The following is a 27,220-nucleotide window of genomic DNA, read 5'->3' as shown; positions in this document are numbered from 1 at the left end:
GTTTTGAATCCAACGATTATTATTATAGCTTTTATATAGCGCTACTTGCATGCTCAGAGCGCTTTTGGTCCAATCTCATTTGTGGACCGGTGGGAGGGAGGGGGGGATCTAGGAGCTGGTTTTCCGTGCTGCCTTTAGGCGCTCAGTAAACACAACTCTGCCCGAGTCGGGTGTCGAACCTTCTAGGTAGCCAAGCCAAGCCAAGTTCAAGCACACTTGGCATCTCGACCACGCTTCCCACAACGATAACAACTAGATCAGTATTGGGGGTTGTCTGAATACCGGTATCCAATTCATGTACCCCCCTTCCCCAGAGACAAGCCAAGACTTTAACACCTCTGTCACACACATACACAGGCACAGTAGCAAGCGTGTTGTGTGCTTATTTCAGCCTACGTCTAAGTCGACTGAAAAGGGTTCAGGGTACTAAACTAAAATAAAGTACATAGACAAAACTAAGCACGAGTGCTGAAACCCCAATGGCGTAGCACATTTCAGGACTCTGGGAGCCTCCGTGACCCGGATATATCGTTCCACAAAGACCGCGCCTCTGTTTCATGTACAGTCCATTGTGTAAACTCGTTTAGATATACTGAACCTAACATTACAGTGTCTGCGATTTCTCTTTAGGATTGTTTCTGTAATAAACGTGAGTTAATGATTCACTTGTTTGATACCATCTATAGCATTTATATAATTATAGACTACAGATCAAAAGAGATTTACTCAATGATATTTGACTTAATCTTTATCAGAGAAAGTTCCTTGATAAGACTAAACAATGTAAAGCTTTGATACAACATAGGCTAAAAGGCATAAAACTAAATCAATCCGATTCTCTAACAGTGTACACATTATAAACTCAATTGTAATGACTGAAACACAAATGTTGAACACTTTCTTACTATACATATAAACACATGATACATACTCTGAACACATTATAAGTAATATGGGGGATTGTCATTTCAATTTTCAATAGTTAACTTCACTTAGTCTAGTTTAGGATTTTTAAAAATCTTTTTTTTTTCTATAAAAAAAAACAACAACACTATTTACAAGGATTCGTGGGCGCCTCTGGGTACACCAAGCTCTAATGGGTACCTCACATTAGTTGGGGAAAGTAAAGGCGGTTGGTCTTTGTGCTGGCCATATGACACCCTCGTTAACTGTGGGCCACAGAAACAGGTGATTTTTACATCAACTGCACTATAGATCGCAAGGTCTGAAAAGGGAACTTCTTTTATTTACATGGGAGACTTTATTTAAATTGGGAGGGGATCTTCTTTTTTCAAATATTTATATAACATTTATTCATATGGTTTTGTTATTTACAAAAGATATTCATAATATTGTTATTATCCTTGAGGAAATTTCGTTAAATCTGTGCATCACATATAACAAACCACTCTAACGTTATCCAAAGAAATATACATTCATACTAGTTTCACTCTAACTTGTAGGCTATTTTGTTGTACTGTTTACTCATAACTGACAGAGTTTATCCTTGTGTTGTACTTCTACATAGCAATGTTGCATAAACATATAAACATACGCATTTTTAAAAACAAAATTAAATATTATGCGTTTAGTGTTTTGTATTACTAGTGCAATTAATTCAGCTAAGACCATGAAAACGTTATAAACGACCAAAAGGAAAGGACTCTTCCAGAGACCCATGATTGAGAAATTGGCCATTCATACCCCCCTTAGGTCATAGGTCAAGCATTAAGAAGTAAATGATCATTCGATCCGTTAGGCCAAACTCTTACTGAAGCATATCTTGATAAAAATCAGTTCATTGAATACTTATGAATATTAACAAAGGAATACTATAATACTACCAATAACATCTTCAACCGGCCAAATTAATAAGATGACGTAGTCAACACTTTCGCCCCTCACACGTCCATTTTGTAAGGAGGGAGGAAGGATAGTGCTTAGTGTTTAGTTTGTACTTTATAGCTTCTGGTATTCCTGCTGAAGATATTGAAATAGTATCTTTATTGCTTACCACACTATTCGGGGACGCATCTGAGTTTGTGTGAAAACACGAACTCTCTTTATAATATCTTTCTCTCTATATATTAATATATATATATTATTAAAAAAGACTATACGGGCACGACATAGCCTAAATTGTGCCGATGTGCCTAAACTCAAAACTCAAACTCAAAAAAGGCTATGTGGTGCCCGAGTGATGAAGCAATAATCTTAGTTTATAGTCAGGGGAAGGGCTCGGATTTTTATTACTAAGAATTTTCGGTCTTCCAAAGTTTTACAAGAAAAAAAAAACTATGGTATCAAAACTTGATCAGTCAATGATCTTACTCTAACAGCAGATCAGTGAAGTTTTGGTTATATTTTTTTCATATAGATTATTACCTGGCTAAAGAAACATAATTTTCACTAAAGTCTTGATACAAATCTACTTGTCTAGATAATGTTAGCACATGGCATTTAGTTGCTCGAATTGAAAGAGCATTCAGTTGTGTAATTATGAATGCCCAGTTTACAAAAGTGATGTGACCCAAATAAAACAGGTTGAGCTCTTCTTCGTTAATATTCTATCAACAAATATACAATGTTCATCTTCTAGGAATTGTGGTGACCGCGATGATCTGAACGCCTTCATAACAAGTCAGAATGTTGTTGCATGACCATCCCCAGGGGGACACAGAGCCAATGATTCCAGAAGTATTCATGAATCCAACCTTCAGCCTGACGCAAGCGGGGAGGCAGCAAGACATGACCTTTGACATGACCTTTCCTCACATCCCGCCGCTGCCCAACGTGTCCCTCCCCTCGGGTCTGGTTGAGTCCACCGCGACCACGTCCATGAGGATGTCCAGCGGAGGACTGGGCGCCAACAGCAGTAGCTGCGACAATCTGGACATCGCCAGCGGTATTCAGGGCAGTGCCAAAGCGTTGACCTGCACGGCGTCTGGACTCTCAGAGATGCCAGGCTTGATCTACAGGTCAGAGTCGACTCCGGAGTTGACGGAGCTGGCTCGGCCTTCATCTGTTGCTGGAGTTCTGTTATTAGATTCTGCCGACCAGGGCGCTGCTGGAAATATGAGCGGAGATGTTACAAATGCGATGATGTCCACTCTGCCGCAAGGTCATGAATTCATCGTTGACCGCAACACTATGACCTTACCTCTAAAGTAAGCTTTACCAGTTTCATAGTTTGTAGATAACAAATACAAATATGTTAGGTAATTAGGTAATACAATGTCATGTCCTTTACAGGGGGAGAGCTGGGTTTCCCTAACCCTAACCCGTCCAAATAATGTGTAAAGTTTGATAATGCATCAAAAACTTAATTATTTTATTGCATAGGCTGGTCAGCCACTGGTGCCTTTAATCAATTCATTAACTATCCAAAATGAATATTTAGCTCAATTAAAAAATACCCTCTTCAGTTTGCCTTTAATTGTTTTGAAGTATTATTATTATGATCTGAGCATATTCACACTAAGACGAATTCTATACAACTTTACGGAATATAGACAAAGTGAATAGATTAGTGTGTATAAGGCATTGAAGCTCACACGAAGCATGGTACAAGGATCTCAGCTATTACATTAATTAAGGGTAATATGTTAAGGCCAGTATTGCACTAAAAATTTAGTCTGTAAAAGATTTTTTTTTATAATTGGAAAGGTGAGGGCCAATTGAAATGGTTATGGAACCCTATTTATTAGTAAATTTTCTAACAAACTTTACGGTCCTTACTGCTATTCCACATGCGGTCCAATTTGACGTCGGTAATCCGACCTATTTAGGTGGCTACTCCACCGGACTTTGCCCGTCCGTCCTTGGTCCTTTCCAATTAAGTTACATGTTGAAATGTAATTTTACCCCAAGTTCAGTTTATATATTGTTCTGTAATGTCCATTTCAAGTATATGTTAGGTAATGAAATCTCCAAAAGTAAATGAAGTCCCTCGCGATGTTTAGATATCCACTTCTATCACTCGATTAGTTAGCAATAGTTAGTCTGTCGGTGTGGCAAGATTCCTTTACACATGTTTTGTCTCATTCTCAGATCAAGTTGAAACTTTGCACAATGTACACAACACACGAATCAATAATAAATGTAACATATCAATTAATAATTAATTAATGGTAATTGATTAATTTTGTTGTATATAGAAAAAGGAAAATACATCTTGCAGTATTGAGAGAAATAGCAGTAATTGAGCGATTCTTTCCCTTTTTAAGCTTAATTTTTTAAATTAAAAAAAAATATTTTGCTTGTTCACAGTTGAAGAAACGTTAACGCTATGATCACCTGCTCTTGTAGTATACATACACCGCCTTCACGACATGCGGCATAACTCTTTCGCTCAATGTCCCCAGGTCTGACGTCAAGCGTTCCAACCTGAAGAAGAGACTGTACACTCCCTCCTCCTCACTCACCTCCCCGTTTGTCCATCGCCATGGGAGCGCAGTGGAGAACACCAAAAAGTCCATCAGTTTCAGCAGCATTGTACACTTCCAGGGGAATCCCGACGTAAGTGGAACATTCATGATTCTGTTTCTCAAAATGTTTTGCATGTTTCAAATGTGCCTTCAGAGTTTAAGATAATCTACTTCCTAGACCTGTAGCATTTTACGTCTCGAGAGAACATCTTTTCCCTTTGCAGCTTCTTGTGTGACTAAAGAGGCCAATCACAGCTGCGGTTACTAGTTGGGCATCTGTAATCACCAGGCTCCTTTGTACTATCACCCTTCTTTCTACTACTGTTGTGTATGGCGTCTGCAATCTGGGACCCTTCCTTTATGCTTCCTAGACCAGTGTTTCCCAAACTTTATCCTTAACTTAACCATTCGCACAATTTAGGTAACTAGCGGAACACTTTGTTAATTCCCGTGGTGGCCCACTAGTTAATTATTCCAGTAGTTCGTGGAGCACCGGCCTCCCGCAACACTAGGGCTCACCGGACACACAGTTTGGGAAACACTGTTCTAGCACAAACCTCTCTTAGGACGACGGGGTAGGGCAGCGGGCAGAGTTCGAACCCGGGATTATCGAGACCACCGAAGGACATTCCAGAGCGCGTACTCACATTCTTGTTGGTCGCTTGCCATGGCCTGTCGTGACGTACATTCTAGCGTCAGATCTATCGATATTCTGAGCAAGGTTACTACTAACGTCATGCTTGCCTGATTGGTCTGTAACATTATAACTTCGGTAACTTAAAATTTCGAAAGAAGTAAGTAAGTAAAACAAAGAAACGACATTCGAAAGATAAAAAGTCGAAAGTTTAAGAAACAATTGATGTAGATGAGTAATTGGAAAGGACGAAGAAGACATTATTGGTTGTCGTAGGTTGTCTTACTCTCCCTTTTTTCCCATCCTCTCTCTCTCTCTCTCTCTCTCTCTCCTTTTCCATCTTCTCCTGCCACTCTTTCCTTCTGTCTCTCCCCTCTTCCTTTTACCCATTTCTCTTACCCTCTTTCCTCTTATATTTCCTTTTCGTGTCCCTAAAAAGTACGGTGCTTTGTTTTGATCTTATATGTCAACTTATTCCTAAAAGTGGACCAAGAATTTCGTATCAGACGATTCAAATCAATGAAAACTTACAACTGCTATGTAATGTTCTATGTATACAGTTTAAGTGCGGTCGCAATAAAAGAAAACAAAACTACACACAAAAAAAAAAACCCACAAAGAAAACAGACCCATGGATCACTGTATCACTTAATCAGTTGTTGAACTTCACCGCAATAAAGCTCAATGTAGAAGTACTTCTCTTATACAGTCTAAACTTGTAAGTCTTCAGCTGATTGGCTTCGTGACTGTTAAGACACAGAGCTTCTTGCCAACTATTTGATTTTCTAACTTAATGCGAATCGGTAAATAAGATGTTCTTTTACAACGAAAACAAAAATTATGCGTCTCTGAAAATATTGTTTGAGATGGCGTGTTCGTAAAGTGTAAAAACAAAACAAAAAAACAAAAACAAAAAAAACAACAGTCAAATGTCTGGTCATAAAAGTTTTCCCTCAAAAAGCCAAATCAATCTTGATCTATCTTTTCCAACTAAAAAAAAAAACACACTAAAGCATAGATTTCAAATAAAAAATAATAAAAAAAAAAGACTAGAATTTTTACATTTGGGATTTTTAGGGCGCCTCTGAGTCCACCCAGTAAAGCTGGTTGTGGTGGCCACATGACACCCTCGTTAACCGTGATCCACTAAAACAGATGACTTTTTACATCATTTTCCCTATAGATCGCAAAGTCCGAAAAGAGTACTAGTAGGATATCCACAGGCGTCTGGATTCTAAACCATTAGTCGTTGTCCATCCTTTAAAGTCTAGTATATGTGTGATATATATATTTTTTATTATAACACTCTCTAAGCTAAACACATTTTGAAAAGGAATCATAAACGCATATCCCTGTAGTTTATAAGGATCTTTTCTTTATAACCATTGAGTGAAAATGTCAACAATAGGCTCTTAAAAGTGTAAGTCAGGTCACACAATGACTTGTGTTAAGTTCTCCCAGGTGATATATGAGTGTGTTCTAGATCTGGTCTTCCCTGTCGTGTTGTCGTGTTGGACGTTGGCCCATAAATCTACTTATTAGTTACCATACGCTTGAGATTTTGGGCTCTAATTATTGCGGATAGTGGCGATTCGATTCCTTGACTTCAAGGCAAGGCCGTGACTGAGTTAAAATGTGACGAATAGCCTTAAGCTCGTCTTCTTAGGTTTAGAGCAAATTAAAATTCAAAATATTAGACACCACTTTTTGTCGTGTTTTAGCTAAGTAATTAGTACAAAGGTGAAGGTCCTCTCATGTGTAATAGTCAAAATAAGAATTATTTTTTTAGGTCTTGAGGGGGAAAGGAAATTCAGTCACAGGTGAACTTATTGTTTTGTTTTGTCAAAGAGCCCTGTCCATTAGTGAAACGGTAGGCCTAGTAGACAGGACCATTGGTAGATAGAAAAGGCATAGGTATTAGTGATTTCAGTTTTACTGTGTTACTTAACAGTTACAAGAAGCCACTACCTTACATTCTTTGTGGATTACACGTGACTCCCAGATAGGTTAAGTTTTTTTTCTTCTTTAACATGTATTCAAATAAATCGGATCTTGTTATGCATACATTAGGGTGAGTTTGCCAGTCAATATATAATATATTTATTTTTTCATTGTTTAACTTGCTCTTGTATTCATCTTATAATGATCAGGGTTCTAAAGGTTATTTCGCTCTTCGTATGTCTAAAAATTAATCTGTATGTTTTTGTTAGAGAATGATTTAATGTGATAATACAAGAATTTCCCGTCACTTTCAAGGCAGCGCATTCCGATCTCAAAAGAATGATGATCTTTCATTACCTTATCCCAGGATTTACTGTTGGAGATTTTCAGTTGAACTTCAAATTTGCCATCTAAAAAAAATACAAACAGAAGGTCTTAAAATGTTGATTCTAGAGTTGTTATAATGTGTATAACAGTTATCATATAACTTTCATGTCCTTTACTTTGTACACCGGAGACACCAAAAGCTTGCTATTTTTAGGTTTTCCGCCATTTATGAAAATCTCCAATAAGAGATGCACGTTTTGAACTAGGGTCCTTCTAATTTGATCTTTTCAAACTAATATGACAACAATGACACAAGTTTGACATTTGCGAGTTACAGAAGTTTATGAAACTTTCGGGTTTAGAGTCTTGATCTTGCATATAATGTACTACTCTTTACTCACTACTCTTTACTCACTACTCTTTACTCACTACTCTTCACTCATTCACTCTACTTTCTTCCTTCAATTACACCTCTTTTTTTTTAATTCATATCCTTACATAAAAAAAAAAACAACAACTCTCTCTGCTCGTACTGCCACGCATCCCATTCTCACCCCCCCCCCCTCATTCTTATGTTCCCCGAACAAACATTTTATTGAATTAAGTCTATAAAAAACACTTTTCTTTTATGGTTTAGGTTTTTAAACAATGAGCTTAGCTCACACTGGCATAGGCGTGAATCTGTTCATCATAAATCAAATAACAAACTCTACGTGCTTTAAGTAAGTGTTTCTCTTTCAGACCTTGCAATCTGTAGGGCAGATGATGGAAAGGTCATCTGTTTCTGTGGCCCAGGGTTAACGAGGGTGTCATGTGGCCAGCACAACGACCAACCGCCTTTACTTTTCCCCAACTAATGTCAGGTACCCCATAGAGCTGGTGGACTCAGAGGCGCCATAAGATCCACAAATAAAATATCCCAGTCTTCACTAGGATTCGAACCCTTGGCCCCCGGTTAGGAAGCCAAGCGCTTTACCACTCAGCCACCGCGCCTCCCATCTACATGCTTATATTATATATGCTTATATTATTCTTATATCACACAGGCTGAGACTGAGAATTTGATCGAAACGTCCACCTCTTTCACTGTCCCTAGAGCCAACAGTGAGACTGGCCCGCGGCCTTCCCTTCGTGACCTCTTCAAGCGAGTCGCTGTTGCACAGGAGATCTCTGGAAGACGCGATAAGGACATCTCGGGTTTCTCTAGATGGGACACAAAATCCCCAGAACAATCGGATCTAGATTCCGACTCCAAAGCTAAACCTTGGTCCCCTGCGGGAGGGTCAGAAGGAAACAAATTTTCCAGAGCTTTGAAGAACTTTCGCGGCAAACAGATGAAGGGTGCCAATGAGGAGCAGAAGCAGCGGTTTCTGGTGGTCAGGGCAGAGCAGGGCCTGCCGCCGACAAACACTGTCATCTCCACGATGGAATCGGGCCAGACGGCCAAGAACGAGTCCACGTTTCTCCCGACAGATAATGAGGATACAATGACATCCTTGTTTGGGAGCGAGTGGGCGGTACAGCTCAGGGCCAAAAGAAATGGCAAGTAGCCTATTGTTTTTACTAATGATAATTACACCATACCGCTGTAAGAAGAGTTGTTAGAGGCAGTTAACCAATAGAATATAACTCAACAGAACTTTAAAACAACATTTTTTTAGTGGTTTCTAGTATGTCATTTTTTAGTGGTTTCTAGTATGTCATTTTTTAGTGGTCCTGACAGGGTTGCGTTTTAAGCCTTAGCTCGTTTCCCCGGGCTCCTGACATTCAACATGCACCTTCGTGCGTAAAAGAAATAATTAACTAGATGTTAACAATACAATGTTTAATGAGATGAAAGTAATTAACAATGGACAAACTGATAAAGTAATATATCATTGAATTTAACAAATGTTATAATATAGCTGCTATGTTAATCAAATAATCATTCTGCATCTTGCTGTCCCATAGTACTAACACATCATATTAGTAAGTATTTGGCCTCAACGCAACAACTGTACAACACTGGCCCACTGCTGACTCTAGACAAGTGCAGATTTAACCTACAAGCCCATCACTAACCCCACCCCCTAAACAGGGGTAAACAGACAAACCTCAAAGAAATGTTAAATCAGCATAATAACAGAAAAACTCCATCAGCTGATAAACAATACAACAAAGAAAAGTTCGTTGTGCACCTAACAAGAATTGGTGCTAGAATAATATAACTTACACACCGACAGTCCCCAGATGAGAAAAAGCCGCTATTAGTTTTGTGGAGTATGTGACTTTTAGATATCGAAAACTACTTATGTTTTTATTGCGGTACTTTTTGTAGTAATTTATTTTAGGTTATCATGACAAGTTTCTAAGCGTTTAGGAACATTTTAAAATATAAAAAGATGTGCAACAGAGAGCATCATGTTTTGCTTGTCTATTTGCAATTTTAAAACTCTGGAATTCGGGACATTTTAATTAAAAAAAATAACATGTTTTGAAAATTATTCTTTATTTGAATTATCCAGGTATACCGCCCTCTGCAGGGAGTGTTTCCATGGCATCAGATGACGTCTTTGGATCACAGAAAAGTAGACACGGTTCTGGTGAACCCCAGGGATTTTTACCGGAAGTTCTTAAGTAAGTTCAAAATAACCTGTGAAACTTTATAAAAGACTAAAAATAGGTTAGCTTGTCATCTCTAACTGATAAATCTTTGTAGCTTATTCCTTTGGAGCATTAGGTGGCAAGGCACCTGAGTTAACTCAAACTGACTCAATTTTCACTACCCTTCTCTTTGTTCCTAATAACCATCCCTCCTTTCTTGTCGCATTTTATATTCACTGAGAAATGTTTTCGACGTCTTTTTGTTTTAGGGACATGAGTGAGCTGCAAGCATCCTCTCTCTCTCTCTCTCTCTCTCTTTCTCTCTCTCTTTCTCTCTCTCCGTGTTCGAAGATAAAATGTCTCATTTCCTAAATCTATGAGGTCGAAGATAGCTATAAAAGCCAATCTTTGCTTTATAAAGTTAACACACAAATGGCACGGGTAGATGAGGTCTGTTGTATTTTGGCTGTCCTCTTCGTCTCGAATCTTGGAACCTTTCTTCCAATACAGCTACAACTTATTATATACTTTCTGGTCGTTTTACCAAACCCAATTGACATTTTTATGCAAATGGATAATTTTTATGCAAATAGATACTAAGTGAAAATAAAATGTATGTTTTGTCCACAAAAGCTGCAATTATTGACCTTTATTTCTGTGGAAATAGATGAAAAGACTGTCTGGTTAAAAAATGTTTGTACACGTTAATTCTCCGACACCCAAACTCGGAACAAGCCGAAATTTTGCACACTTATTTCTTTTACCTGACACCACAAGAATCAATACAAAAATTTAATCAATTAGTTAATTAAATATTGGTAATTAATTATTTGGTTTTGGTATATCGAACAAGGGAAAGAAATTGTACTTGATTGAAGTGGTGTTATTAGCTGAATTAGTAAAAAAAAATATTTCTCTCGTTTCGTTGCAGAAATAGTTTAGTCATCATGCTGAGTGGTATCTACGGCATTGTGCTTGTGGTACTTGGCCTTGTTCTGCCCATCGCAGAAACGTATGCTGACCCCAAGAAGACGCATTTCTTTGAGGTAGAAATTTTTCGTTTGTGTTCTGGAAAATGTTTGATGCTCAATGTTTATCACCAAATACTTCTGGTTAGATATAAACTTTATATCTGGGTCCTTTAACATAGTTTGAATTTGTTCGCAATGTAAGTTTATAATTGATTCTTTTTAATGTCTGTTCGCTAAATTACGCGAACTCGCAAGAAACGTAAACACCGAGTTTAAAGATTTTCAGTCTGGGTAGATTTTGATCTTTTTATTAAATTACAAAAAAGTGATAGTTATTACAAAACCTCTATTCAAGACAGAACTTCATGTAACCGTCAGGAACCTGCATGGAGCCTGAACTTCATGCGTACTGCAGATTTCAAAAACGGCTTTAACTTGTGTATTTTTTAAATAGAAATTTAACATTTAATGTATAATGCTGAGAAAAGAGTTACTAGCTTGTTGGCCACATGGGGAAAACTCTAATTTGACCGTTATAATTTTTCAAAGTAAAAAATAAATAAATGTAAATTTGGCTTGAGAACTATAATTAGATCTACACGCAACATCGCATGGCTCAAAGCAGGTCATCTCTACCCTGAAACTGACAGAGTAATTAGGACAAAAATTTACGAGAAACATATCCTAAAACTCAATATTGTTGACCAATGCCGAAAATGTAGAAATGTGGGTGAGTCAATTGAACACATAATGGCGGGATGTTCAGCCCTATCGGAATCTGCCTACCTAGGTCGCCATGACCAAGTTGCAAAGCTAGAACATCAGCACTTGGCTTTGACACACAATTTGATCGGTAAGGATACTCATCCTTATTACAAATACTCACCACAAGAGGTACTCGAGTCTACGGATCATCTGCTGTACTGGGATAGGCCTATTTTGACAGACAAAACGGTAGATTTTAATCGCCTTGATTTGCTGCTCATCGATAAAAAAGAAAAAGCCGCTACCATTATTGACATCGCCGTACCACTATCTCGTAATAAAAAAAAACTGAGCTGGAAAATCAACGAAAATATGGGAACCTTGGCCTGGAGATTGAGCGTCTATGGAAATTGTCTAAAATAACAATATACCCCATTGTTATATCAACAGAGGGGATAATAACAACCGACCTCACAGACACCTTCAAGGCCCTTGGCATTCCTATGAACATTCTCGTTGCCTGTCAGAGGGCGGTACTTCTGCAGACCTGCCACCAGAAAATTCCTCGGTGGAAACTGATAAAGGGACTACGATGAATTTTGTTTCCCTTTAACGAAACTCGACCTTGGCTTCGTCAGAGAATGAATACTCGTTCTTTTCTAACATAATAATAATAAATAATAATAATAATAATAATTATTATTATTATTATTATTATTATTATTACACAGTAATCTGGCTTAAAGAAGAACATACAAATACAAAAATTGAATTAAATTGAGAAATTATAAATTGGATGCTAATTAACCTTTTAATTACATCCTGATACAATATTAGCTTAATTAAACTAACACATTTAAACTAACAAAAAATTCTCCAACAGACGTGTTTTGATTCTCTCTGACAAGATCAACTTCTCTTCTCTACCAGATATTCTACCTGTACCTGTACGCTGTCAGCATGATCTTCCTGGTCTACGTGTATACGTACCTCCTCAGGCGAGAGAAACTCAGCCTCCTGTCTTGGCCCAAGCGCTTCTCCAGTAGACTGTCCCTCAGGTTCAGCAGAACACCGTCCACCTCGCAGGTAGTGTTTTTAGTCTGAAGCAGCACTGCTGAAAAAGAAATTGTGAGCTATAGATAAAACATACGAAGTCCATAGTTTACCTGTGATATGCTCGTTTACAATTTAGCAGATTACGCGATATTTAGTACGTGAAGCATATCAGTATATAAACATCAACTGGGATTAAGGGGAAGTAAATGGGAAAAATCTAATTCGTCAAGTATATCAAAATTTAGCCTAAACTTCAATTTAGGGGAGGTTAACATATCAAATTAATGATTGACTTACTTGACTTAATCCTGTGCACTCCCAGGGGAGCATAGGGCCGCAACCACACCTCTCCACCTAACTCTGTTCTGAGCAGCTTTCTTCATCTGCTCCCATCATTCCAGTACCCACAGCTACACTGATGACTGACCTCCTTCCAGGTTTGCTTGGGTCTGCCCACTTTCCTCTTTCCTTGTGGGTTCCAATCAAGTGCCTGCCTTGCAACATTGGTAGCTGGTTTTCGCAGGGTGTGTCATATCCAACTCCATTTTCGTTTTGTGATGTCTTGGGCTATGGACTTTTGTCTAGTTCTCTCCCACAAATCGACAGTACTTATCTTTTCTGGCCACCTAATTCCTATTATCGGGCGTAGGCATCTGTTAACAAAGGTCTGGAGCTTTTCCATATTTGTTTTAGAGACTTTCCAAGTTTTTGAACCATATAGAAGGACAGACTTAACGTTTGTATTATAGATTTGTATCTTATTATGTAGAGATAGTCCTTTAGAGCGCCAGATTGCTTTAAGAGTTGAAAAGGCAAACCTAGCTTTATTGATCTGAATTAGTATATCATCATCAGCTCCGCCGTTTTTACTAACTACTTCCCAGATAAGTAAAGTGATCCGTATCAAGGATGTTCTCTCCCTGCAGCATGATTGAGTTCTCTTGTCTGTTGTAGATCCTCATAACTTCTGTTTTCTTTTTGTTGATTAGAAGTCCAGTCTTTTTCGCAATTTCTGAGAGTCTGGTCAGTTTGGTCTGAGCATTTTGTTGTGTATGGGAGAGGAGGCAGATGTCATCGGTGAAATCCAGGTCCTCTAAATGTTGTGTTAGTGTCCATTGTATGCCGCTTTTATTATCTAAGACTGTCTGTCTCATGACCCAATTAATGATTACAAAAAGTAAATTGAGTTAATTTATTGTTGCTTGCTTAGCAAACCCTAAGGCATAATAATTTCACTCTTCAATGAATAATTATATTTCACATTTTCAAAAACAAAAAAAAAGACCATTCTTCTTTTTAAAAATATTTTATTTTGTGGACATTTATATTCGCAGAGATCATCACTTGAGAAAGAGGCAAGCACTCCAGTGAAACATGCTGCCACCGGTTCTCTGTCTTCCAGGAACAGTTTCACCAGCAGTACACTCTCCACCAGGAGCAGACGTCGGAAAATTGGTTTCAATTCGGAGACATCCCATCACACTGGCAGTTTTTATCTCAGAGTCGGCGTCATTGGTGAGTGCATTTACTTATAGATCTTTTGTATTTGCAATACTAAAACCAATTAAAAATGTAAAAATTATGATTACGCAAATAGAACATTCTTAGAACTATAAAAGAGTTGTATATAATTTAATATTGTTTTAAGGAAAACATAGTGCACAAATGTTAAACTCCACAGGTACGGCTGGTACGTTAAGTATGCTAAACCAATATATCGATAAATAATCAATTTAAAAAAAATAGGAAAATTGGTTAAAAAAAAATTAACAGATAATAAAAATTTACATGGTAATTTTGCGCCTTATGTAATTGCAACTCCAGCAATAATTTTAAAAATATTAAAAATGTTTGTAAAAAAAAATAATTTTGAATGAGGCCGAAGCGGGACTCATAATTGTAAATTATAACTGACATAAGTATTACTATAGCAAAAGTAATAAATTAAATACATTTTTCTAAAATAATTTCAACAGGATTTGGAATAGGCAGCATGTTGCACAGCGGTCTTGTGTTCGGCCATTACTTTGAAATCAATCATCTTGGACATCCTTGCAGTGATATAGTGGAGGCCATCAAGCCCATAGCTCACTTGTGTTTCACATTTGTCCAGATGTATTTCATCTTTAGGAACTCCAAGGTAAACTACGAATGTCTTAGTTTGGCCAGAGAAGCATAGATAGGGGGCTCCAATAGCCGGAAACCTACTGAATGAGTCTTTTTCCGTTTAAACCAATACAAAGGAATTCATTTTGGGACAACCTCAAATTAACAAACTCTAATGGGTACCTGACATTTGTTAAAGTCAAGTCGGTTGATCGTTGTTCAGATCAAATGCCACCATAGTTGTTAACCATAGAAATAGATGGGCTTGCATATTTATGTCCTACTAACAGTTAAGTCCGGCAAACTTTACTTTTTGCATGTCCTGAAGTGCTTAGTCGACTGAGAATTTCACTTGTAATTTTTAGTTCCAGAGTACGTTGTCTTTTAGACATTGTGCTTGATAAGAGCTGAACTTGCGTTTTATCAGGCTGAACAGTTGTCGGTCAGTGTGTTTATCCCTTTCTTCTTCTTCTTGAAACTGTCAGGTAGAGTTGAGCCTTAGGCTCTTGGAACTCCAGGCCAACAAAAGTGAACAAGAGCTCCCTCTTACCGGCCTGAATGAGAACAGTGTACACTGTTCTGTCTGGCGGATGGATCAGACTCGCGGCAAGAGACCGCGTACATTAAGACCCCCTCCAATTTTCTTTTCTATACCAGGCTAACCATGCGGGACACGGCCCCTTGAGGAACAGCGCCTGGATTGTGACAAGGTTGTGGGAGCTTTTTTACAACTCCGCACAGTGCAATGAGGATGCTCTCGCACCCCCACGGGAGTCTTGTTTTGCTACGCTTTAGCCTAATCGTTTCCTCCTACGGTCGTTGCCACCCGGGCGCCACTATGAGGCAGGGTAGAAATGCCCGGGGTGTTTATCCCTTTAAAACCTCGCAACCCACTGGCCGTCCCTCGTCCAACGTCCCGCCCCCCCACCCCAAAAAAAAAAAGGTGGGGGCAAGTTTTATTTGTGTAATCTGAGAGATGCGAAAATCTTTGAACTGCTTTGCGTGCTCTAGTACTATCATTGTGTGATTGCGTCTTATTGTATGTCTCAGATGTGTGTCCACAAGTATAAGACTTTGGCCAGGTTCGGCCTGATCCACATGAGTGCTACCAACATCTGCGTCTGGCTGAGGTCGATCGTGGTGGAGACTGTCCACGTCATCATGTCTGACCAGAGGGAGCGGCACGAGGCGATAGAGCGGTCATCTGGAGCTATTAACGTGTCAACCGTCAATGGCACAAGACAGAATCTCTATCAGGGTAAGCTACCAATTTGACACCCTCATTACAGATGTTTTTTTTATACTCGTGCAAAGAGTAGTGGCCCCTGATTTTATATAAAACTTTGAGTACTGGCTCCTGATTTTATACTTCTGCAGAAAAAAAAATTAATCTGATTTTATACTACATGTACTGAAAATTTTGCGTTTTTGTTAGAAAAGATATACCTTCTGCAGTGAGTAGTGGCTTCTGATTCTATATTCCTTTGTAAATTATTGTTCCTTGATTTTATACTGACAATTTAGTACATGTATTTTGTTCGAAATATATTGTCTTTCACATTGAGTTGTAGCCCCTGATTTAATTTTTTTTTTTTAACCAATGAGCTCAGAAATTATAATTTTCTGTTGTTTTCACATATTTTTTTTTTGTCTTCGCCAGCGGCTTTAAGTGAGGATCTGGGAACTCTTCCTGAGGTGGACTGCCACTGGGACGCCATGATGGGGAAGATAGTGGAGAAGTCTTCACTCTATCTTTACCCGTGTACTATAGAATACAGTTTGGTCTGTGCTTGTAAGTTTTGTCTAGGCTACGGTCTGTACTATTGACCAACATTGCTTTCAATTTAACATTTCGTTTCACAAAATAAACAAATATTTTTACTGACTAACGTTAATATATGTAATTAGAATGTGTAATATTTGAATAATAAAGCCAATAGATTTTTAGCGGTCCACTTAGTGGGACTCAAGGAGTAGATGAAGAGACTTTAGAAGAATTCATGGGCACGACAAGAAATAAATGGCGCTGATGTGTTAAATAACCATAACACACAATGTCAGACCTAAGTTGCATTTACGATGATGACTTAGAATCAATTCATTATCTATAACAGACTTTTTGAGAATGATAAACGGTAGAGTGCCTTAGGTAAAATATTTTTTTTTGATCAGCACACAAAAAATTGTTTAAAATGGTTTATATGTGCATGCATATGAGTGCTTAAAAGTTTTCAAGACCGGTTACACTAATTTGACCACGAGGACAGACAATAACAAAAGTGGGGTGGATTTTCCTTTCTAGCCAATTAATCGAAAATACAGAAGTAACAAGCGAATGATCGAAGAACGCATTTGATAAATTACTAATTTAAAAACAGTGCCTCATATGAATTGTATAAAAAAAACAACATATTTATGATGACGTGTATTTGTTTTAAAACAGGTGTTTTGTATGTCATTTGGTCCAACGTTGGTGAAGGGACAAGCGCCAGAAGACTACAGAGTCTGGAATCCGCTTCGGACGACGGCGTGTCCAGGGAGAGCACCGAGGATGCCGAGGAACCGAGCCACATGATGAGCGTGGACTGCGCGGGGTCCAGCCGGGGTCTCTTCCTCGGGATCTTCCTGTTCGTCTTCTGTGTGGTGTGCATGGTCTCTTTCTACGTGTTGTCCAGCTCAGAGGAACACGTGGAAGCAGCAACAGTGCTAGGTGAGTGATGCTGGCAATCAGGGTCTTTCAGTGCTAGGTGAGTGCTGCTGGCCAGCAGGGTGTTACAGTGCTAGGTGAGTGCTGCTGGCCAGCAGGGCATAGGGCAGTGCTTCTCAACTTTTTTAAAGACCTCCCCTAGCATAAAATAAAATATCCTCAAATCAATAAAATCCGTCATCCTTTTTCCTACATTTTGAACTGCAGCAATGTATATCCTGGCGTCTAAAGTGCAGAGTACAGCAGGAAAAAAAGTGCATTTCAAGTTACAGCAAGAAAAATATAAAAAATGTTGTTTTTTTAAAAGAGACAATTCTTCCTTTACAAGGCTGGTGACTTTTTGTTAGAACGTTTACTTTGCGCTCAATATGACAACATTAAAAGATAGATTCTAGTTTAGTGATACGCCCATGGATTCTAGTTTGGTGATACGCCCATGGATTCTAGTTTGGTGATACGCCCATGGATTCTAGTTTGGTGATACGCCCATGGATTCTAGTTTGGTGATACGCCCATGGATTCTAGTTTGGTGATACGCCCATGGATTCTAGTTTGGTAATACGCCCATGGATTCTAGTTTGGTTATACGCCCATGGATTCTAGTTTGGTGATACGCCCATGGATTCTAGTTTGGTGATACGCCCATGGATTCTAGTTTGGTGATACGCCCATGGATTCTAGTTTGGTGATACGCCCATGGATTCTAGTTTGGTGATACGCCCATGGATTCTAGTTTGGTTATACGCCCATGGATTATAGTTTGGTGATACGACCATGACTTAGAAGTCTGTGCGCAAATGTAACTAGATATCTATTTATTTCTCTCTTTATTGAAGACGCATGTACAAGATAAAGATTGTCTAGACCGCCAGGCCAAATTTATTTATTAGATTATTATACTTCAAAAAATGTAACGGTTAAACCAGGCTTTTCCCAGTGTGGAGAATTAGCTAATAATTATTTTTTTCAAAGAACTGTCAAATTTCTAGGAAAATCGTGAGAACCTTTTTCGAGATGCGTATCCAGCTTGGTTTTTAATTTTTTGCTACCGACGTTTATTTTTCTTTTGTACATTAAGACTTTTCAAGCTGGGAAGAGGAATTGTAATAATAAAGAAAAGGTTGAGAATGGCCGATACGTAAGAGTGAGAAACAGTAGAGGTGCATTTGGCGTTAATTTGTCTGTAATGGGCATGGTCGTCCTAAAATTGTCTACATATAAAGGCCATGAAAAGGAACCAATCAGAACGATGGTAAAGCGTGTTAAGGACCGATTCGATTGTTCTTACGCGTATTGATTCCCGTTTGTAGAAACCAGTTTAAATTTCCTACTATAAGATAAAAAGGCGTTCATTGTTTTAATTATTTAGTGTTGTTTTTGTTTTTTTAAATTGGTATTATTGCTAAATAATAATAACTTGATCAATACGAAATTTCCAATGTTATGTGTATACAATTGTATTTCAGGTCACATTTCTGAAGATATTGTCTATATACTGGCCCTTATAGCCACAGCCATAGCCGGTCATCACATGAGCAGCCTGCACTACTCTACAACTAAAGAGGTGGGCCTGGAAGAGATTCTTATGTTGATCTCATTATCAGGTAAACAAAAGTCACTCAACAAAATTAGTTCAAAAAGAGCACGCAGACTTCAATCGAGCTACTGAGATCTTAAAGCTTGACCTAGCAATAGATATAGGAAGTAAAGGGTTAATTTAATTCTGTTCCCAATGCTTGTGATCTGGCCATATTGATATATGCAAATTCATACCCGTGGTTCATCGCTTGGCATCCAATCACTGTATCAATATCAATGCTATATATAGAATTTAAATATTACATATAAAACTTCAATATTATAATTACAAAGGAAGTTTGTACTTCAAACTCAGAGGTGACCCCAATGTGTCCACCTATGGGTGCGCATTTAATTAACATGAATCACTGCTAATTAAATCTCCCACTTAGTTTATATTCGCAGACGGCTGATTACTACACTTGAATTAGAACTATTTTCAAGAAGCGTGGAATGGCCAAAAAAAAAAAGACGGCAATTCAAATTTTTGGAAGCCTGATCGTAAAACAACAAAATGTCACTTAAATATATGTCGTGAACTAAAAGTGATCATACACAAGCAAGCAATTTAGTTCATTTGAAACCGATGTTTGCCTTTCTTTGTTCTAGAAGTTTTTGAAATAAAAGAATATGCCATGAAAAAAATATATGTGGTTTAGGGAATTAAAAAACTACCCCTCCCCCGAATTTCCTTTTGTTATACTTAAGCAGATAAACTAGGTGAATTGAAATTATTGTAGCATACTTAATAATTTTTAAATTTGTATTCAAAAGCTCATATTTATGCTAAAATATTTGTGTACGAAAAAAAAAAAGAAAAGAAGTTTAAAGTTATTTAATTAACTGGTATCAATTTTTTTTATTTTATTTTAAAATTATACCCACAAAACATTTATTTTACTCTTTATATGATGAAAAAACTGCCAATCAATTTCTCATATTGTTTCAGGTCTGGGTTTATTTGGAGTATTTAGTATTGTATCTGGGTCTTTCTACATCGACACACTGCGAGGAGGCATTACCGTCATGACCAACGTCCTGATGCTGTTGCAGGCTGGTTCCCAAGCGACCTTCATATTGGCAGCACTGCGAGCCTCTGCTAAACACCGCTCTCAGGTATAGCGTGGGAAGAAGTTCGTTTTTGACAATATAAGTGTATAAATGTATTAATAAATTTGTATTAATGAGCCCAACAAAGTCCTAAAGCCTTAAATTGAGCCACTTTGAGTCTCTTAAAAAAAAAAAGGAATCAACCATCCCACATATCACCAAAGATCCCATGAAAGAAATCTTTATCTTCATGAAAGATGTTCCAAAATGGACTTTTTGTTTTTCACTTGAAAGCAACGCAGGTTCTTTTTAGAAAAACTTGAACTTATATAAATAATATATAATGCATATAAATAATGTATAATGTTAACACGCATGACCATGAATCTGTTTAAACACTTGAACAACAATATAGTAAATTGTAAAATTAAACTGTTTGATGGGGTCATTTAGGAAACTACATCTTATAAGTAATAAACTAGCTTATGTTTCACTTAATCAATATTCTACTTTTCCATTGTTTTGAAATAACATGTTTATAAAATATATAAGTATATCAGAGGCGTAGCTAGGAATTTTACATCATTTGGGGGACTGTGGGGCTTGACCTCTTTGGGAGCCCCTGCGTTTTGCGTAATATTTGATATTCAATGTAAAAAACACTCATTCCCCCCCCCCTCCTCTCCCCACCCTAGCTACGCCACTGACGTATATGGATCTTTCTCCTTCAGGTTCGCTCCAAACCAGGAAGGCAGTACGTTATATTTCTACTGATCTCAAACTTTGCGCTCTGGGCGATGAACACATTTGAGACTCAGAGAATGGAACATAACGTGATACAGGTCAGTAGAAGGCGCAGCTCATGATATTAAAATAAACACATAGCATAGTGAATCGTAGCTTTGTTATTTAGTGTACAGGTAAATAGATTATAACAATATAAAGGTAAATAACAATACAATCTTTTTTTATTCCATGGGTAAATTTGAAACACAGTGATCTGCTCTTTATTTACACAGTACAAGAAAATAAAGCGATGTGGAGAAATGTGTTGGGACGATATAAGAAGAAATACCTAAGAAAATAATAAGTGGAAAATTCAAGATTACGCCCATGGAAAAAAAAATTATATGATTTAGAGAATCGAAAAAATACCCCTCCCCCAAAAAAAAAACAACAAACGAATGTTTTTTTTATATTTGAAAAAAAATTAGATAAATAGGGTGTAATTGAAATAATTGTAACGTAATTAATAATGATAAACGACAAAAATGTCAAGGACGCCATATTTAAAGATAACAATCGCAAACTAAATAATTTAAAAAAATTACTTTGTACAATAAGCGAAAGAAATGTGATTTTACTTGGCTTAAAAGTATACAGAATGGTATCGTATCTCTTTTTTGAAATGTTTCACTTATCAACACCAACCACAAACTGTAAACCGAATACGCCTCTAGTTTTTCATATATGATTTATAGATAGCTACTAATCTTTATAAATGTCATATTACAAAAGTGTGGAATATATAGCGATCGATGAATGTGCAAAATAAGCACAAATCGTTAATCGCAAATAATCATTAACAAGATAAACTCTGGAATGTAGTGAATAGTTACGGATTAACACGAAATTCCTTGTAAATTTTAAAATCTTAACTCTATAAGTCTTTAAACTCTTTTGTAATATTAAAATGTATTTTGCATAACCCCGCTTAAAAAAAAAGATTTATTTATTAGTAGTAAACTCTGGTTATAATTGTGTGCTCATATACTAAACGCGTTATATATTAGTAGTAAACTCTAGTTATAATTGTGTGCTCATATATTAAACGCGTTATTTATTAGTAGTAAACTCTAGTTATAATTGTGTGCTCATATACTAAACGCGTTATATATTAGTAGTAAACTCTAGTTATAATTGTGTGCTCATATATTAAACGCGTTATTTATTAGTAGTAAACTCTAGTTATAATTGTGTGCTCATATATTAAACGCGTTATTTATTAGTAGTAAACTCTAGTTATAATTGTGTGTTCATATATTAAACGCGTTATTTATTAGTAGTAAACTCTAAATATAATTGTGTGCTCATATACTAAACGCGTTATTTATTAGTAGTAAACTCTAGTTATAATTGTGTGTTCATATATTAAACGCGTTATTTATTAGTAGTAAACTCTAGTTATAATTGTGTGTTCATATATTAAACGCGCTATTTATTATTAGTAAACTCTAGTTATAATTGTGTGCTCATATATTAAGCAAAACGTTTCTATTGTGCAGGTTCAGTTTTACGGACCAACGGCCTGGGCGATATTCTCTCACATCTCTGTACCATTGGGCATTTACTTCCGGTAAGGTCAGATGACATGTTCTGTTTGTTCGTAAGAGTTCAATTTCTAGATGGCTGCCTGGTCGAGTGGTTTTCGCTCTCGATGGTTCCGGATTATTGACATAGTATGTGTTCCTCTATGGGGAAAAAATTGGGTTGCCCCTTAGAGTAAGCAGTGAACACAGTCCAGACATTAACAATGACCTTAAGATCTATAGGGCAGGTGATGTTAAGGTTATCAATTTCTTTGGCCAACAATTAACGAGCAGGGTGTCATGTGGCCAGCACAATGACCAACAGCCTCTACATTCCCCAACTAAAATCAGATACTCATTAGAGTTAGTTGGACTCAGGGGGCCCTAAAGAAAACCGAAATTCAAATTTCCAAACTTCACCAAGATTCGAACCCAGGACCTCAAGTTCTGAAGTTAAGTGCTTAACCACTGAGCCACATTTCTAATACAGAGCCTTTTTCTAATCATTATTCCAAGTCATTTGTTTCGTTAATTTTTGGTTGTTGAACTTTTAGAATACAACAAAGCCAGTTATTTCCCTTTCTTCAGTTTTCGGTGTTGTCCTTAGCGTCTCGTTCAGTCAAAGACCCTCCATTCATAAGTGCTGTCCTACCAACTTCTCTTTGTCCTTAGCGTCTCGTTCAGTCAAAGACCCTCCATTCATGAGTGCTGTCCTACCAACTTTTCTTTGTCCTTAGGGTCTCGTTCAGTCAAAGACCCTCCATTCATGAGTGCTGTCCTACCAACTTTTCTTTGTCCTTAGCGTCTCGTTCAGTCAAAGACCCTCCATTCATAAGTGCTGTCCTACCAACTTCTCTTTGTCCTTAGCGTCTCGTTCAGTCAAAGACCCTCCATTCATGAGTGCTGTCCTACCAACTTCTCTTTGTCCACCTTTCTTTTTTTACCTGGCACATTTCCTTTCAGAAAATCTTTTCAATTTCAGACCAACTTTTGACACGGCAGACCAAAATGGCTAGGCGGTCATCAAGAGATCTAATTGATTATTTCGATCCTATAGATTGCATACATGTTTAATAAACTGTCTGAGTTCTCAGTTCTTGCAGCTTTCTAAAGCTTCTCAATTCTTTGTCTTTAACCATTTCTATATCCAACCATAAAAGGCACATTAGAAAGACCACTTTAGCTAAGAGTGTTCTTATTCAAGATAGTCTTGAACTTATCTAAGATAATCATGTTCTTATCCATGATAATCTTACTTATATCTAAAACATAGACTAGAATTTAAACAGGATCCTGACATTTAGTAACATAGACAATAATGTATTACTTCATGACTCTAGATTCTACTGATATATAAACACCTGTTTGTTTTGAGTAATTTCGTGTTCACTTTGTTTCGTATAATTGTAGGTTTCATTCGACTGTGTCATTATCTACCATCTGGAAACAAGCCTGGAAGCTAAAACACACCCACGCCTTGGAGTCTCTCTCACACACACATCATTAGTTGAAGATTGGAATGAGTGAAAGTATAACATTGGGAAGGAGTGAAAGTATAACGTTGGGAAGGAGTGAAAGTATAACGTTGGGAAGGAGTGAAAGTATAACGTTGGAAAGGAGTGAAAGTATAACGTTGGGAAGGAGTGAAAGTATAACGTTGGAAATGACAAATGATGAAACTGAGTGGAGTTAACGAGAAATGAATTTCTTGGGAGTTTCTTGGACGAATAGATTGCTGATTGGACGAATAGATTGCTGATTGAGAGAAGAGATTGCTGATTGGACGAATATATTGCTGATTGGACGAATAGATTGCTGATTGAGAGAATAGATGGCTGATTGGACGAATAGATTGCTGATTGAGAGAATAGATTGCTGTTTGGACAAATAGATTGCTGATTGAGAGAATAGATTGCTGATTGGATGAATAGATTGCTGATTGAGAGAATAGATTGCTGATTGGATGGATAGATTGCTGATTGGATGGATTGCTGATTGGACGAATAGATTGCTGATTGAATGGATTACTGATTGGACGAATAGATTGCTGATTGGACGAATAGATTGCTGATTGAGAGAATAGATTGCTGATTGGACGAATAGATTGCTGATTGGACGAATAGATTGCTGATTGGATGAATAGATTGCTGATTGAATGGATTACTGATTGGACGAATAGGTTGCTGATTGGATGAATAGATTGCTGATTGGATGAATAGATTGCTGATTGGATGAATAGATTGCTGATTGAGAGAATAGATTGCTGATTGGATGGATAGATTGCTGATTGGATGGATTGCTGATTGGACGAATAGATTGCTGATTGAATGGATTACTGATTGGACGAATAGATTGCTGATTGGACGAATAGATTGCTGATTGAGAGAATAGATTGCTGATTGGACGAATAGATTGCTGATTGGATGAATAGATTGCTGATTGAATGGATTACTGATTGGACGAATAGGTTGCTGATTGGATGAATAGATTGCTGATTGGACGAATAGATTGCTGATTGGATAGATTGCTGATTGGATGGATTGCTGATTGGACGAATAGATTGCTGATTGGATGAATAGATTGCTGATTGGACGAATAGATTGCTGATTGGAAGAATAGATTGCTGATTGAGAGAATAGATTGCTGATTGAGAGAATAGATTGCTGATTGAGAGAATAGATTGCTGATTGAGAGAATAGATTGCTGATTAAATGGATTGCTGATTGGATGAATAGATTGATGATTGGAAGAATAGATTGCTGATTGGACGAATAGATTGCTGATTGGACGAATAGATTGCTGATTGAGAGAATAGATTGCTGATTGGACGAATAGATTGCTGATTGAAAGAATAGATTGCTGATTGGACGAATAGATTGCTGATTGGACGAATAGATTGCTGATTGAGAGAATAGATTGCTGATTGAGAGAATAGATTGCTGATTGAGAGAATAGATTGCTGATTGAGAGAATAGATTGCTGATTGAATGAATAGATTGCTGATTGAGAGAATAGATTGCTGATTGAATGAATAGATTGCTTATTGGACGAATAGATTGCTGATTGGACGAATAGATTGCTGATTGAGAGAATAGATTGCTGATTGAATGAATAGATTGCTGATTGAGAGAACAGATTGCTGATTGAATGAATAGATTGCTTATTGGACGAATAGATTGCTGATTGGACGAATAGATTGCTAATTGGACGAATAGATTGCTGATTGGACGAATAGATTGCTGATTGGACGAATAGATTGCTGATTGAGAGAATAGATTGCTGATTGGACGAATAGATTGCTGATTGGACGAATAGATTGCTGATTGAATGGATTGCTGATTGGACGAATAGATTGCTGATTGGATGAATAGATTGCTGATTGGACGAATAGATTGCTGATTGTGTGAATAGATTGCTGATTGTGTGAATATATTGCTACATGATCAGAAGCGTTGCTTGTAATTTATACATTGAATATTTTGTTAATGTTTGTGTAAATCATCATTATTATTTTTACTTTGATCAATGAATATTTTAAACTGCTAGTGAATGACAGCAAACATGTAGTAAGATTGATATTAATATGTGTGGAATCTCATCTCATCTCTGCCTCTGGGGCATAGGTCGCCAACCAGCTTCCTCCAGTTTTGAACTAAAGATGATATTTGGTTGAGAGTAAATCTGAAAGCTTTTGAAAGTAGACTGTCAATGTATTTCTGTTATGCTCAGCGTTGAAAAAAAAATGCGTCAAGTAGACAAGAAGAATGTCAATAATTATAAGAGAAGAATGTAAATAATCATAAGAGAAAGACATTTATTTTGTAATAATACAAATGACAATCAGACAGTAACTGTGTATATTAAGCACCATGGACCATTAAGAGATTTGTTAACATTATCGAAATTCTAGTAGATTTGATGCAGAGAAATAGTGTAGTTATATAGTTTGCATTTTAGTTTTAGAGTTTTAATTTGTTTGAAGGTATAGAGAATAGAAACATGAATAGTATCGAGTATTCTTTGGTTATCTAGACATTTAATTCACGTTATGTCTAAAAATGTAAAGCCACATTGTGAAAATGTATTTTTTTCCAATACGAATAAATACTATGACCTACCTTACTTTTAGGCAAAATAGTGCATAGTTTTATTGTAAAAGTTTACAGAAAGATGTTAGTCAAAAAATCAAGCTTGTTCCAGAATTACTTTACAAATATATAGTAACCACGTGACAGCTGTCAAAACAATGGCTCTGCATGCATTGCTTAATGTTTCACATCGTTTTCAAACATGTATAAATCTTTGCGTCTGTTTACTGATGATGTTTTTGAATAATTAAAATATAATTTGTCAGTTTATTTCCAATCCTTGTTTGTCTGTCTTTTTTATTTCTGCAATATCAACAGAACATTGCACTGGATATTTTTCAAATATAGGAATGTAGTAGTTCAATCTATAATATATTTACCAAATACTACTCACTGAGTGACCAAGAGATCTCAACTGATTTGCATGAAATGTCGCACACTGGCTGCTTTGACCTCATAGACGCTCATTAAGAAACAGTTTTGATAGATTCACAACCTGACGACCGTAATTCGCGAAAAACCGCAAGATTTCTATCAAACCTTTGTATTTTATCTTCGCCATTGCCTGATAAGGCCGAAGTTTATAAATAAAAAGCGAAAAAAAAATGAAATAGTTGGTGTGTACTGCTAGTAGAAAAAAATATTTTTTTAAAATCTGATCTCTAAAAACTAAAAAAAAAGTCACGTTTTAATCATTGAGAGTTTTGTTATGTTTACTCACTTTTGGTATTATGATCC

The 27,220-nt window shown here is 37.0% G+C and overlaps 1 protein-coding gene across 1 annotated transcript; it reads left to right on the top strand.

The window, feature by feature from the left end:
• Positions 1-438: 438 nt before the first annotated feature.
• Positions 439-26,761, top strand: LOC106060678 (proton channel OtopLc-like). The gene is made up of 17 exons (XM_056016044.1): positions 439-649; positions 2,600-3,167; positions 4,365-4,518; positions 8,376-8,871; positions 9,834-9,945; positions 10,844-10,958; positions 12,519-12,674; positions 13,979-14,159; positions 14,621-14,784; positions 15,801-16,008; positions 16,411-16,542; positions 17,194-17,460; positions 18,924-19,061; positions 19,985-20,151; positions 20,817-20,927; positions 22,371-22,441; positions 23,805-26,761. Exons 2-17 carry the CDS (start codon positions 2,647-2,649, stop codon positions 23,899-23,901), a joined length of 3,090 nt encoding a protein of 1,029 aa, XP_055872019.1. The 5' UTR covers positions 439-649; positions 2,600-2,646; the 3' UTR covers positions 23,902-26,761.
• The last annotated feature ends 459 nt before the right edge of the window (positions 26,762-27,220 follow it).

Source organism: Biomphalaria glabrata, chromosome 17 (genome assembly GCF_947242115.1).
Source record: "Biomphalaria glabrata chromosome 17, xgBioGlab47.1, whole genome shotgun sequence".
Taxonomy (NCBI): Eukaryota; Metazoa; Mollusca; class Gastropoda; family Planorbidae; genus Biomphalaria; species Biomphalaria glabrata.
This window is presented reverse-complemented; position numbering and strand designations above follow the sequence as displayed.

Excerpts from the sequence above, each read along its gene's own strand:
- LOC106060678 (XM_056016044.1), top strand. The coding sequence starts at position 2,647 with ATGTTGTTGCATGACCATCCCCAGGGGGACACAGAGCCAATGATTCCA. Across the intron at positions 14,785-15,800 it reads TCATCTTTAGGAACTCCAAG|ATGTGTGTCCACAAGTATAA; the intron begins GTAAACTACGAA and ends TGTATGTCTCAG. Across the intron at positions 19,062-19,984 it reads TATGTTGATCTCATTATCAG|GTCTGGGTTTATTTGGAGTA; the intron begins GTAAACAAAAGT and ends ATATTGTTTCAG.